Here is a 15,608-nt window from a genome sequence, read left to right as displayed (position 1 = left end):
CCAGGACAGGCAGTTCCACACCCCAGTCAGGGCTTGTCTATATATAGGCTGACAGTATGGGGTTGTGTATCTGGAGCTGACCAAGACGTCTGGAACTCTGGATCCATTTCTCAGGCTCACTGGAAACCAGTCTGGAGGAAATGGGAGAGGCACAGCCAGGACTGGAACAGGACTGGAGCTGTGTATTGCACAGTTGTTGTATATCCTCCCAACACTGATCAAATCAATAACACACGCACACACGCACAAGTGTGCACACACACACAAACAGATAGAACATGTTTTTTATCTCTATGCACACACACACACACGTTTGAAAAAACAAAACAGTAAAAGGGAAGTCCATCTCCTCCCCGCCGACCCATTTCTCTCTGATATAAAGGGACAGTTGGTTCAGTCCTGCTGGTTCAGAAAGTCTCTGTGGTCACAGGAGAACATGGTGGGAAAACACAGCCTGTCTGACCTATATACACAGTCCCTGTCTGACACCCTGTCTGTCCAATCAAGATACCCTCCTCACTGACTGACATCCTGTCCATCCAATCAGCATCCCCGGATTCCCCCGGTTCCTACTGTTCGTCCAGTAGAAGCTTAGCTCTGTCCGCCAGGTGCTAGGTGAGCTGGATAGGTGTATAGTAGTTTGCGGTCATATTGTCGTTATGGTTAGTTGGACCGCAGCCTGGGTGGGTTCACAGTTTGGGGTTAGACAAGTGGAAAGACGAGATGAGTAGAGGTGAGTCCCGGTTACTCAGTAAAGGTGAGTCCAGGTTACTCAGTAGAGGTGAGTCCAGGTTACCCAGTAGAGGTGAGTCCAGGTTACTCAGTAGAGTTGAGTCCAGGTTACTCAGTAAAGGTGAGTCCAGGTTACTCAGTAGAGGTGAGTCCAGGTTACTCAGTAAAGGTGAGTCCAGGTTACTCAGTAGAGGTGAGTCCAGGTTACTCAGTAGAGGTGAGTCCAGGTTACTCAGTAGAGGTGAGTCCAGGTTACTCAGTAGAGGTGAGTCCAGGTTACTCAGTAGAGGTGAGTCCAGGTTACTCAGTAGAGGTGAGTCCAGGTTACTCAGTAGAGGTGAGTCCAGGTTACTCAGTAAAATTGAGTCCAGGTTACTCAGTAGTAGTGATTATTGGTGCAAGGAGTATTTTTTGGGGGGGGTCCAGAGTCTTGGAGTAGAGCCAGTAAAGATGAGGTACACACACATATATACACAGGTAACTGACAAGATAATGGAAACACTTGAGTAAATGAGGTGGGGATGGGCACACTTATTCAGATATTCAAATATCCAAATGGACGTTAGTATTTGAATACTTGTGAGAGTTTTCATTTTTAGTCTATTTTAACAATGAAAAGGCTTTGTCTAAATGTAATTATTTATGAGACAATGCTACACACAAGGATATGCCATGACATTTTAAATTCTTAATTCAATAAAACTATATTTTGAATGTAGTTTTATGACATAAAGTACATACCATAGTAGCCTACACGGGTTTCACGTGTGTGTTATTGTCGGCCAATCAATGTGGCACCGTCTACACTCAGTGGCTCCGTGTGTAGTAAGTAACGTGGGAGATCTCTAATCAATGCAAAATGGAATTAAAATGACAGAATTTAGTTAGTTAAATGAGAAGGAGTAGGCTACAACTACCAGAAACCATCAGGTGAGCTGTTGTTTAATCTGAATGGAGTTATTGTAGACAAGGACAGGAAGCACAGCAAAATAACCTTAAGTACTTTTAGCCTAGGTAGCTAGCTAGCTGGCTAATATAGCTGGCTAACATAGCTAGCTTCTTTAGATTGATTTGATGCATACAAGACAGGCACTACCAGATGGGATGATGGATAACCTATGGAATCTACAAATGTGTTTAATTAGTCTGTATGGCTACTCTCTCTCTCGAAAAACTCACTGGCACCTGCCAATCACACATGCAAGCAAGTGGGACGCAAGTAGCATAGGCTGCACAGCAATCTAATTCCCAAGTTTAAACAACTCGACTATCCAGATATCCCCTACAAAAATCATGATTTTATTTGAATAGTGAAAGTATTTCAAATGCCCATCCCTAAAATGAGATATTGAAAGCAGGTGCTTCTACACAGGTGTTGTTCCTGAATTAATTAAGCAATTAACATCCCATCATTCTTAGAGTCAGGTATAAAAATGCTGAGCAGGCAATTATTTTGGCTACCATAACTATCCCCCCTTAGGATGATAATTCCCCCATCCACAGGGCACGAGTGGTCACTGAATGGTTTGATGAGCATGAAAACGATGTAAACCAAATCTCAGTCACCAGATCTCAACCCAATTGAATACTTATGGGAGATTCTGGAGTGATGTCTGACACAGTGTTTCCACCACCATCAACAAAACAACAAATGATGGAATTTCTCATGGAAGAATGGTGTCGCCTGCCTCCAACAGAGTTCCAGACACTTGTAGATTCTATGTCGAGGTGCATTGAAGCTGTTCTCATGGTGGCCCAACACCCTATTAAGACACTTTATGTTGGTGTTTCCTGTATTTTGACAGTTACCTGTAGGCACACACTGGCTAGAGAGGTTGGAGTTTAAGCCATACTTGTCCGTGTGTTATTCTATTGTGTGAGGGGCTGTGGTGAGGCACAGGGCTGTAAGGTACCGTACCTACAGGAGGATGGAGGACAGAACACTGGCTAGAGAGGTTGGAGTTTAAGCCATACTTGTCCGTGTGTTATTCTGTGGTGAGGTACAGGTCTGTAAGGTACCGTACCTACAGGAGGATGGAGGACAGAACAAAACATTCTGCTTTAGAAGAGTTTCTCCCAAAATAAACAACAAAAACAGAGCAAATATCTCAAAAGGGAGAGAGGTTTCACAGTTTTTCAGAAGTTATACAGTGGCTTAGTAGTCTCGTGGGGGTAAACTTGACTCATACAAAAGAAACCTGACAGTCAACATTTCAAACCTCACATCTCCCAGATGAAAATGGTCTCCACAGCATTTGCAACCAAAATAGGGTTGTTTTTAAGTTGAATATCTCCTACAGTGATTTAACTTCAAAACTACCTGTAATGTTTTGATCTGTCCTCCATACCTGCTCTCCCCCTCAGTCACACTCATTCAGTGGTTGGTTGGTGTCTTTGATTAACACAGGGTGGGTGGTGTGTGTAAGCCCTCTGTAAGTCATCTGTTTAACTGTCTGTCCCCATACGCACATAGAGATCTGGGGGGGGGGGGGGGGGGGGGGGGGTCCTGATGGTGTCCATGTTATAGTTATCCTCTCTGGGTTATTCCTCTGTCCAAGGACCCTTCATCCCTTCTTCATCACCCCATTCTTCCTTCCTCTTCTTCTTCATCTCTGTCCTTCACCACAGCTGCCGCCCCGTATAGGTCGGGGGTGCGGAGGGGACCTGTGAAAGGGAGGAGTGGGAGAAAGAAATGGGACGTCAGTTTGGTCATATACAGTGTTTGAAGTTGAGAGACACCTATGTAAACACACACACACCGCATACACACCACACCACACCACACCACACACACCACACGTTCCTGATAAGAGGTTATATTTTGATTGTTGCCTGTATTACATCTTCAAAACCCCTTATTTCCTCTTTATCTTCCTCCTCTCTCTTCCTCCTCTCTCTTCCCCTCTCTCTTCCCCTTCTCTCTTCCTCCTCCCTCTTCCCCTCTCTCTTCCCCCTCTCTCTTCCTCCTCCTCTTCCTCCTCTCTCTTCCTCCTCTCTCTTCCTCTTCTCTCTTCCTCCTCTCTCTTCCTCCTCTCTCTTCCTCCTCTCTCTTCCTCCTCTCTCTTCCTCCTCTCTCTTCCTCCTCCCTCTTCCCCTCTCTCTTCCTCTTCTCTCTTCCTCCTCTCTCTTCCTCCTCTCTCTTCCTCCTCTCTCTCCTCCTCTCTCTTCCCCTCTCTCTTCCTCTTCTCTCTTCCTCCCTCTCTCTTCCTCCTCTCTCTTCCTCCTCTCTCTTCCTCCTCCCTCTTCCCCTTCTCTCTTCCTCCTCCCTCTTCCCCTTCTCTCTTCCTCCTCTCTCTTCCCCTCTCTTCCTCCTCTCTCTTCCCCTTCTCTCTTCCTCCTCCCTCTTCCCCTTCACTCTTCCTCCTCTCTCTTCCTCCTCCCTCTTCCCCTTCTCTCTTCCTCCTCCCTCTTCCCCTTCTCTCTTCCTCCTCTCTCTTCCCCTCTCTCTTCCTCCTCCCTCTTCCCCTCTCTCTTCCTCCTCCCTCTTCCCCTTCTCTCTTCCTCCTCCCTCTTCCCCTTCTCTCTTCCTCCTCCCTCCTTTCCCTCTCTCTTCCTCCTCTCTCTTCCTCCTCTCTCTTCCTCCTCTCTCTTCCTCCTCTCTCTTCCTCCTCTCTCTTCCTCCTCCCTCTTCCCCTTCTCTCTTCCTCCTCCCTCTTCCCCTTCTCTCTTCCTCCTCTCTCTTCCCCTCTCTTCCTCTTCTCCTCTTCCCCTTCTCTCTTCCTCCTCCCTCTTCCCCTTCACTTCCTCCTCTCTCTTCCTCCTCCCTCTTCCCTTCTCTCTTCCTCCTCCCTCTTCCCCTTCCTCTTCTCTCTTCCCCTCTCTCTTCCTCCTCCCTCTTCCCCTTCTCTCTTCCTCCTCCCTCTTCCCCTTCTCTCTTCCTCCTCCCTCTTCCCCTATCTCTTCCTCCTCCCTCTTCCCCTTCTCTCTTCCTCCTCTCTCTTCCCCTCTCTCTTCCTCCTCCCTCTTCCCCTCTCTCTTCCTCCTCCCTCTTCCCCTTCTCTCTTCCTCCTCCCTCTTCCCCTTCACTCTTCCTCCTCTCTCTTCCTCCTCCCTCTTCCCCTTCTCTCTTCCTCCTCTCTCTTCCTCCTCCCTCTTCCCCTTCACTCTTCCTCTTCTCTCTTCCTCCTCCCTCTTCCCCTTCTCTCTTCCTCCTCCCTCTTCCCCTTCTCTCTTCCTCCTCTCTCTTCCCCTCTCTCTTCCTCCTCCCTCTTCCCCTTCTCTCTTCCTCCTCTCTTCCCCTTCTCTCTTCCTCCTCCCTCTTCCCCTCTCTCTTCCTCCTCCCTCTTCCCCTTCTCTCTTCCTCCTCCCTCTTCCCCTTCTCTCTTCCTCCTCCCTCTTCCCCTTCTCTCTTCCTCCTCTCTCTTCCTCTTCCCTCTTCCCCTTCTCTCTTCCTCCTCTCTCTTCCTCTTCCCTCTTCCCCTTCTCTCTTCCCCTCTCTTCCCCTCTCTCTTCCTCCTCTCTCTTCCCCTCTCTCTTCCCCTTCTCTCTTCCCCTTCTCTCTTCCCCTCTCTCTTCCTCCTCTCTCTTCCCCTCTCTCTTCTCCTCTCTCTTCCCCTCTCTCTTCCTCCTCTCTCTTCCTACTCTCTCTTCCCCTCTCTCTTCCTCCTCTCTCTTCCCTTCTCTCTCTTCCCCCTCTCTCTTCCTCCTCTCTCTTCCTCCTCTCTTCCCCTCTCTCTTCCTCCTCTCTGCCTTTTTTCTCTCGATTCAGCCTCAACAGCTAATCCTGCTCTTTTATGCAGGAGAGAGCATCATTTCCAGAACTCCCCTCCTTTCCTTTCCCTACTACCTACTAAAGTACATTAATACCACTCTGATGTAGGTGGCAGGTCTATGAGCATAATACTAGGAGGGAGACCATTTGGTTCACAGGTAAACGTTCCCAGAGCTTTAGCTGGGCGGTGGCTCAGTGATTTCTGGCTGTTTTCTAGTTCCAGATTCTGCCTCTAATGTAGTGGCAGGTGTCAGAGCAGAGACTGGGAGGGAGCCATTTTAAAACGTTCCCAGAACGTAAGCTGAAAGTTGGCTCAGCGATTTTCTGGACGCGTGGCTCCAGACTCTGCCAGGTCAGCAACGTTTATTTATAGCGAGGTGATTGGAGGTTAGTCACATGCGCTAGGGAGCTCACCCAACCATCCTGGGGCTATAAAGGGTGTGACTGGGCCAGGGGCACAGCTGCATCCCTCACACTGGAGAGATGGCTCTAGTCTGCAGCCCAGGGAACCCACTCCCTCATTCACGCACGCACACACACACACACACGCACACACACACACACACACACACATACACACACACACACACACACACACACATAATGTATATGTGTTGTGTATATGTGGCTTATACCTAATATGTGTGGCTTTCTAGCGCAGAATAATAATTTGAGTTTGTATACCTGTGAATGGTAGCGTGTGACAGGGGTGTAAACGTGGGTGTAAATGTGTGTGTGCTCACTTCCCAGGTGAGTGAGAGTATGTTTCTATATATGTGTAAGTGTCTACACTGCTTTCTTGCTCAGGATCATAATCCGAGTTTGAATAGAGGTTGTGAATGGATGTGCAGCGTGGTCGGATGTGTAAACGTACAATATGAGAACTCACCGCTCCCCCATTCAGGATCATGGTCATCTCAGTGGGCTGGTACACGTTGCTGCGGAAGGGGGCACTGGGTCTGGGCGCTGTGTTACCATTATGATGACCTGCACTCCTCAGACCTGGCACAGCAGAGGAACAACGATATTATGTTATTCTCTTCTGCAAACACATTCATTCATCCATTCTACATTAAGATCGACACAGGAACAGATGCCTAATCTGTACTTTTAACACACATGCTGTACAGGTACTGTTTGTACCACGACAAGAACCACTGCTCTTTTTAACCCAGTATGGTAATATCACTATGTCACTATGTCCTACATCCAACCCCATACACAGAAACATGCATGTAAAACCTCAGTAGAGCTGTACTGAGCTTGTAAGCATGAATTTTAATATACATTTGAAAGTCAAAGTCTCTTGTTACCTGCAGTGTTTTCGTCAAAGCCGTAGCCCTGGTTCTCCGGAAACTGCCTGTGTGAGAGGGGGATGTCCTCGTCGAAGCTGGTCTCCCTCATGCGGGACGGGGCCTGGGACGTGTCAAAATAGTCAGGGGCGGAGGGTTGTGGCGGGGAGCAGAGACAGGAGTGTGCCTCGGGCACGGCGTGGAACAGGAGGAGGAGCCAACCCTGTGCCACCAGTGCTATCGCCAATGCTGGATCGTCCCAGTCCGGGGACCGCCCCAGCCAGGCGTTACCGTAGAGATAGAAGCCCACCCAGGCAACCCAGAGGAGGAGGGACAACAGACAGGCGGAGAGGAGCCAGACCGCGTTACAGCGCCACTGCCGGATCTTCCCACAGAGAGCGAAGGAGGCCGCCCCCAGCGCGGCTAGCAGTAGCGCAAGCACATAGCTACAGGCTAAGGAGAAGTCCAGAGGCAGGTACTGGCAGGCCGCTCTGCCCTCCCTGAGCACCGTGAGCAGGAGCCACTCGGCGGCGATGATCCCCTGGACGGCGCTCAGCCCCAGGGCCAGGCCGGTCAGAGTGCAGCCCCCCGGGCTCCGGCGCTCGCTGCCCAACCTCCGGAGCCGCACACCCTGGACCAGCAGGCAGGAGAAGCACAGGGCGAAGAGCAGGCCCCAGAGGGCACGGCGCAGAAGACACAGCTGTTCGTCACGCTCGATGAGGTAGGCGAAACTGAGGCCGAACAGGCCCAGGATGCCCAGGAGCAGGAGGAGAATGGGTCCCACGCCGCTGCGCTTCTCCGCCTCGCTCACGTGGTGTAGTCGGCAGAGGATGATCAGGCCCAGTAAAATGGCAGCCAGGGCGCCGCCGGCCGCTGCAGATTCAACCGCCACGCCCCAAACAGAGTCCAGGTCACAGAGGAGGGTGTAGGGGCGCACCAGGCCCCAGCCACACCCCCGGGGCACTGCCAACGTGTCCTCATCAGGGTCCTGGGAGGAACCACGCTGGACCACGGAGAGGAGGAGGAGGACAGGGAAGAACGCCATCTCTAAGAGGAGGAGGGAGGAGAGAGGGTAGAGAAACAGTCATTTCTGGATCAAAATGTGCAAAGTGAAACAAAGTGTGACAAGTAAATCGTCTACTGTAAATCTGGCTGTGTTTTTTTATGAAACAAGTGATCACTGTGTGAGTGACAGTGTATGTACATGGAAGTGTTATCCAACGGCACACACGCACCCACACTTCCTGTATCCACAACAGGAGCACAGTGACTCTCTCCTTCCATCCTGTAAATGGCCAGAGGTCAACACACAGCCAAGAGGCTCCTTACCAACATTACACACTGATAGCTTCAACATACGTACACATACACTGACTACACCAATGCATGCATGCACACACACCCAGACAAATGCATATATACACACACAAAATGATGAGCATTAACTAGATATTTCCAGAACAAGAGCATTCAAGTAAACAAACCATTCATATGGTTTTACCATGAAGCTGAGAGTCGGAGGTTGGAAATGTACTTGTTTTGAAAGGAGAACATTGAGTTACCGGTAGTCTTTATAACATCAGTATCCACAGACAGAGTCATACTCAGAGAAAACACTGCTCACTGTCTGAGCGGACGCGGGAAGGCATGTAGAATCATATCAATGGAGGCTGGTGGGAGGAGCTATAGAATGAGGATCGTTGGTTTTGGATGGGGGTCATGTACGTAAGTGTTTCAGTAACAATCTTATCGATATTTTAGGGAAATATTTAGCTGATTTGATAAATCACTTGGGAAGGACAGGCTCAATGTAATGGCTAGAATGGAATTATGGGAACAGAGTCAAACATCAATCAAATTTCAAATCAAATGTAGTTACATCAGCAGATGACACAAAGTGCTGTACAGAAACCCAGCCTAAAACCCCAAACAGCAAGCAATACAGGTGTAGAAGCACGTGGTTTCTATATGTTTGATGTGTTTGACTCCGTTCCATTGCCTACATTCCAGCCATTACAATGAGCCCGTCCTCCTATAGCTCCTCCCACCAGCCTCCACAGGATCATATATATATCAGGAATAGAAGAACAGGCAGACAGAGGAGCTGACAGCATCATGTTGTTTAGGTAAGACACTGAGACGAGGCATATTGCATAGGTAAAACACACACACACACACATTTAAAATGAAGATCTTCAGAAAGCACTGACAGCCAGAGTAGGGCAACTGAGGAAATCAATATCACCTCACAGTGACTGTCTGTTTCTCCATCACATTAACTCCCTATCCCATTCTATCCTATCCCATTCTATCCTATCCCATCCTATCCTATCCCATCCCATTCTATCCTATCCCATCCCATCCTATCCCATTCTACCCTATCCCATCTTATCCCATCCTGTCTCATCCTAACCTATCCCACCCTATCCCATCCTATCCCACCCTATCCCATTCTACCTTATCCCATCCTATCCCATCCTATCCTATCCCATCCCATCCTATCCCATTCTATCCTATCCCATTTTATCCCATTCTATCCTATCCCATCCTATCCTATCCCATCCTATCCCATCCCATTCTATCCTATCCCATCCCATTCTATCCCATCCCATCCCATTCTATCCTATCCCATCCTATCCCATCCCATCCTATCCCATTCTATCTTATCCCATCCCATCCTATCCCATCCTATCCTATCCCATCCCATCCTATCCCATCCTATCCCATCCCATCCTATCCCATTTTATCCTATCCCATCTCATCCTATCCCATTCTATCCTATCCCATCCCATCCTATCCTATCCCATCCCATCCTTTCCCATTCTATCCCATCCCATCCTATCCCATTCTATCCTATCCCATCTCATCCTATCCCATTCTATCCTATCCCATCTCATCCTATCCCATTCTATCATATCCCATCTCATCCTATCCCATTCTATCATATCCCATTCTATCATATCCCATCCTATCCCATCCCATCCTATCCCATCCCATCTCATCTCATCCCATTCTATCGTATCCCATCCTATCCCATCCCATCCCATCCTATTCTATCCCATCTCATCCTATCCCCTTCTATCGTATCCCATTTGGCCGCCTTTCGTTCCAGTTCTCTGCTGCCTGTGACTGGAACGAATTGCAAAAATCGCTGAAGTTGGAGACTTTTATCTCCCTCACCAACTTCAAACATCTGCTATCTGAGCAGCTAACCGATCGCTGCAGCTGTACATAGTCTATTGGTAAATAGCCCACCCATTTTCACCTACCTCATCCCCATACTGTTTTTATTTATTTATTTTTCTGCTCTTTTGCACACCAATATCTCTACCTGTACATAACCATCTGATCATTTATCACTCCAGTGTTAATCTGCATAATTGTAATTATTTGCCTACCTTCTCATGCCTTTTGCACACAATGTATATATAGACTCCCCTTTTTTCTACTGTGTTATTGACTTGTTAATTGTTTACTCCATGTGTAACTCTGTGTTGTCTGTTCACACTGCTATGCCTTATCTTGGCCAGGTCGCAGTTGCAAATGAGAACTTGTTCTCAACTAGCCTACCTGGTTAAATAAAGGTGAAATATTTTTTTTTTTTTTTTAAATAAAATAAAAAATATGGTATCCCATCCTATCCCATCACATCCTACCCTATCCCATCTTATCCCATCCTATCCCACCCTATCCCGTTCTACCCTATCCCATCCCATCCTATCCTATCACATCCTACCCTATCCCATCTTATCCCATCCTGTCTCATCCTACCCTATCCCATCCTATCCCACCCTATCCCGTTCTACCCTATCCCATCCCATCCTATCCTATCACATCCTACCCTATCCCATCTTATCCCATCCTGTCTCATCCTAACCTATCCCACCCTATCCCATCCTATCCCACCCTATCCCATTCTACCTTATCCCATCCTATCTCATCCTACCCTATCCCATCCCATCCTATCCCATCCTATCCAATCCCATTTTATCCTAATCTACTCTATCCTTTCCCATCCTATCCCATCCTACCCTATCCCATCCCATCCTATCCTCCTATCCCATCCTATCTCATCCTACCCATTTCCCATCCTATCCTATCCCATCTCATCCTACCCTATCCCATCCCATCCTATCCAATCCCATTTTATCCTAATCTTCCCTATCCCTTTCCATCCTATCCTATCCCATCCTATCCTATCCTATCCCATCCTACCCTATCCCATCCTATCCTATCCCATCCAATCCCATCCTATCTCATCCTACCCTATCCCATCCTATCCAATCCCATTTTATCCCAATCTTCCCTATCCCTTTCCATCCTATCCTATCCCATCCTACCCTATCCCATCCTATCCTATCCCATCCCATCCTATCCAATCCCATTTTATCCTAATCTTCCCTATCCCTTTCCATCCTATCCTATCTCATCCTATCCTATCCCATCCTATCCTATCCCATCCTATCCCATCCTATCCTATCCCATCCTATCCAATCCCATTTTATCCTAATCTTCCCTATCCCTTTCCATCCTATCCTATCCCATCCTACCCTATCCCATCCTATCCTATCCCATCCCATCCTATCCAATCCCATTTTATCCTAATCTTCCCTATCCCTTTCCATCCTACCCTATCCCATCCTACCCTATCCCATCCTACCCTATCCCATCATACCCTATCCCATCCTATCCCATCCTATCCCATCCTATCCTATCCTACCCTATCCCATCCTATCCCATCCTACCCTATCCCATCCTACCCTATCCCATCCTATCCTATCCCATCCTACCCTATCCCATCCTACCCTATCCCATCCTACCCTATCCCATCCTATCCCATCCTATCCCATCCTACCCTATCCCATCCTACCCTATCCCATCCTACCCTATCCCATCCCATCCCATCCTCATATCCTATCCTATCCCATCCTACCCTATCCCATCCTACCCTATCCCATCCTACCCTATCCCATCCTACCCTATCCTATCCTATCCCATCCTAACAAAACAAATACACAAGACGATCCCTCATAAGTCTCTAAAGAGACAACGAACACACTGTAGGATCAGTATGTAAGGCTGTATCTAAACTCACAAACACACACACACATTCACACTGACACACCAGCCTGTTTTTAAACCAGCCTAGTAACAGTCAACAACATCTGTCCGGTCCCTTCACGACACATCACACACTGACCTTTCAGACATACTTTCCTATCTGCCTCATACAGTCAATAGCACTGCATTCATTTTAAACCTTCACCACGCATCACTCTAACACACACAACCACACAAATACAACACAGACCCTACACAACCCTTTCACCCTGTTCACACTATCATGCCCACCCAAACCAAACTGTGTTGGCTGACATAACAACACAGACCCTACACAACCCTTTCACTCTGTTCACACTATCATGCCCACCCAAACCAAACTGTGTTGGCTGACATAACACAGACCCTACACAACCCTTTCACTCTGTTCACACTATCATGCCCACCCAAACCAAACTGACTGGCTGACATATTGTCTTTGCACATTGTCCTTTTTAGCATGGTTCCTGCAACTACAGAATGTTGGATGTGTACACAACCCAGCTCAGTGCAGTTTGGTTAGGCTCAGTAATGGGAAAAGCCCTGTGGTTAGCCTTAATTAGGTCTGGCTCATGGAAATAACCTGGGGTCGCTGATAGTGGTGGTGGGATCCAAAAGAGAAAAATACACAATTTTGGATTCATGAATGTTGGCATTAAACCCCTCTATCAGGGTGTTGGTTCGCTCCAAGGCAGCTTAGACTAATTCAGATTACAGACAGCTTTATGAGTGTGTCGAGGATATCTGGTGCAGCAAGGCTTCCAGCCACTGTCTTTATCTGAGCTATGCTATATCTGAGCTATGCTATATCTGTTCTATGCTATATCCGAGCTATGCTATATCTGTTCTATGCTATATCTGAGCTATGCTATATCTGTTCTATGCTATATTTGAGATATGCTATATCTGTTCTATGCTATAGCTGAGCTATGCTATATCTGAGCTATGCTATATCTGAGCTATGCTATATCTGAGCTATGCTATATCTGTTCTATGCTATATCTGAGCTATGCTATATCTGTTCTATGCTATATCTGAGCTATGCTATATCTGTTTTATGCTATATCTGTTCTATGCTATATCTGTTCTATGCTATATCTGCGCTGTGCTATATCTGTGCTGTGCTATATCTGCGCTATGCTATATCTGTGCTATGCTATATCTGTGCTATGCTATATCTGTGCTATGCTATATCTGCTTCTAGGTGCCATTAATAGACAGTAACATAATATTTACATCAGTGGCAGTCGGTGCCATTTAAGATTAGGGAGGACAATTTATTGGACTTATTTATATTACAGCATATTGGATGACTGTCATTCATATTCTATTCACCCAGTTCAATGTAACAGCAATAACTTTAGGCTACTAGCCTACATAACTCACATGTTCCCTATACCCATCATGAGGTTGCTACATCCTATCCTTTGAATGAAAACTTACAATGTAGATGCACAGGTTGATAGACAAATTGGAGTAATCAGGGTGACAGACAGTGACACATTCAATACCACCTTGCGCGCTCTTTCCTGCATCTAGCTGATAAGGGGGAATCATTCGTCCAAACAGTTGCCAACAAGAGTTTCTATTGGACAAATTCCGGTAGGTTTATCCTCATTTCATTCCGTTTTCTTCCATTTAAGAAATGTTTTTCAACAGAATCGGCGGAATGAATACACCCCTGATCACACAGTTCACCTTCATAGCAGCCACATACAAACAGCAACATCACTTGCTTGTTGTTGTATAATTCCTTCTCGCATCAACACGCTGTTACGGTGCGTGAATGAGGACCCAAAAGCGAATCAACTTAAACAGAGCTTCTTTAATTACCAAACATAGGTAGGCTCAGATGGACCGGCAGATTCCGACAGGACAGGACAAGGTTACAGCAAACATGACGACAGTCTGGTTCAGGCATGAATGACACAAACAAACAAGAATCCGACAAGGACAGGAGCAGAAACAGAGAGAGATATTGGGACCTAATCAGAGGGAAAAAAGGGAACAGGTGGGGAACGGGGTGAATGGGTAGTTAGAGGAGACAAGGGACAGCTGGGGGAAAGCGGGGGAGAAAAGGTAACCTAACACGACCAGCAGAGGGAGACAGGGTGAAGGGAAAGGACAGAGACAAGACAACATGACAGTACATGACAGTACCCCCCCACTCACCGAGCGCCTCCTGGCGCACTCGAGGAGGAAACCTGGCGGCAACGGAGGAAATCATCAATCAGCGCACGGTCCAGCACGTCCCGAGAGGGAACCCAACTCCTCTCCTCAGGACCGTACCCCTCCCAGTCAACTAGGTACTGATGACCACGGCCCCGAGGACGCATGTCCAAGATTTTACGGACCCTGTAGATAGGTGCGCCCTCGACAAGGATGGGGGGGGGGGGGGGAAGACGAGCGGGGGCGCGAAGAACGGGCTTAACACAGGAGACATGGAAGACCGGGTGGACGCGACGAAGATATCGCGGAAGAAGAAGTCGCACTGCGACAGGATTAATGACCTGAGAGATACGGAATGGACCAATGAACCGCGGGGTCAACTTGCGAGAAGCCGTCTTAAGGGGAAGGTTCTGAGTGGAGAGCCAAACTCTCTGACCGCGACAATATCTAGGGCTCTTAGTTCTACGCTTATTAGCAGCTCTCACAGTCTGCGCCCTATAACGGCAAAGTGCAGACCTGACCCTCTTCCAGGTGCGCTCGCAACGTTGGACAAAAGCCTGAGCGGAGGGGACGCTGGACTCGGCGAACTGAGATGAGAACAACGGAGGCTGGTACCCGAGGCTACTCTGAAAAGGAGATAGCCCGGTCGCAGACGAAGGAAGCGAGTTGTGGGCGTATTCTGCCCAGGGGAGCTGTTCTGACCAAGACGCAGGGTTGCGAAAAGAAAGACTGCGTAAGATGCGACCAATAGTCTGATTGGCCCGTTCTGCTTGACCGTTAGACTGGGGGTGAAAGCCGGAAGAGAGACTGACGGAAGCCCCAATCAAACGGCAAAACTCCCTCCAAAATTGAGACGTGAATTGCGGACCTCTGTCCGAAACGACGTCTGACGGAAGGCCATGAATTCTGAAAACACTCTCGATGATGATTTGTGCCGTCTCTTTAGCAGAAGGAAGCTTAGCAAGGGGAATGAAATGAGCCGCCTTAGAGAACCTATCGACAACCGTAAGAATAACAGTCTTCCCCGCTGACGAAGGCAGTCCGGTGACAAAATCTAAGGCGATGTGAGACCACGGTCGAGAGGGAATAGGAAGCGGCCTGAGACGGCCGGCAGGAGGAGAGTTACCGGACTTAGTCTGCGCGCAGACCGAACAAGCAGCCACGAAACGACGCGTGTCATGCTCCCGGGTGGGCCACCAGAAACGCTGGCGAATGGAAGCAAGCGTACCCCGAACGCCAGGGTGGCCGGCTAACTTGGCAGAGTGAGCCCACTGAAGAACGGCCAGACGAGTAGGAACGGGAACGAAAAGAAGGTTCCTAGGACAAGCGCGCGGCGACGGAGTTTGAGTGAGTGCTTGCTTTACCTGCCTCTCAATTCCCCAGACAGTCAACCCGACAACACGCCCCTCAGGGAGAATCCCCTCGGGGTCAGTGGAGGCTACTGAAGAACTGAAGAGACGAGACAAAGCATCAGGCTTGGTGTTCTTAGAGCCCGGACGATAAGAAATCACGAACTCGAAACGAGCGAAAAACAGCGCCCAACGCGCCTGACGCGCATTAAGTCGTTTGGCAGAACGGATGTACTCAAGGTTCCTATGGTCAGT

The 15,608-nt window shown here is 48.2% G+C and overlaps 1 protein-coding gene across 10 annotated transcripts in view; it reads right to left on the bottom strand.

The window, feature by feature from the left end:
- Window positions 1-2,010: 2,010 nt before the first annotated feature.
- Window positions 2,011-15,608, bottom strand: part of LOC110514297 (G protein-coupled receptor family C group 5 member B) — a 36,642-nt gene continuing 23,044 nt past the window's right edge. For 4 of the 10 annotated variants that reach the window (XM_090197278.1, XM_090197277.1, XM_090197280.1 and 1 more), the window contains exons 2-4: window positions 6,757-7,782; window positions 6,333-6,445; window positions 2,011-3,396 (exon numbers count right to left, since the gene is read on the bottom strand). In XM_090197278.1, the coding sequence (XP_090053404.1) occupies window positions 3,352-3,396; window positions 6,333-6,445; window positions 6,757-7,780 (1,182 nt within the window). In that variant the 5' untranslated portion in view covers window positions 7,781-7,782 and the 3' untranslated portion in view covers window positions 2,011-3,351. Of the gene's footprint in view, window positions 3,397-6,317; window positions 6,446-6,756; window positions 7,783-7,970; window positions 8,062-15,608 lie in introns of those variants that run through there. The other 6 variants (XM_090197273.1, XM_090197274.1, XM_090197276.1 and 3 more) reach the window with 3 other exon arrangements.

Source organism: Oncorhynchus mykiss, chromosome 13 (assembly GCF_057628025.1).
Source record: "Oncorhynchus mykiss isolate SJ-2025 chromosome 13, ASM5762802v1, whole genome shotgun sequence".
Classification (NCBI taxonomy): domain Eukaryota; kingdom Metazoa; phylum Chordata; class Actinopteri; order Salmoniformes; family Salmonidae; genus Oncorhynchus; species Oncorhynchus mykiss.
This window is presented reverse-complemented; position numbering and strand designations above follow the sequence as displayed.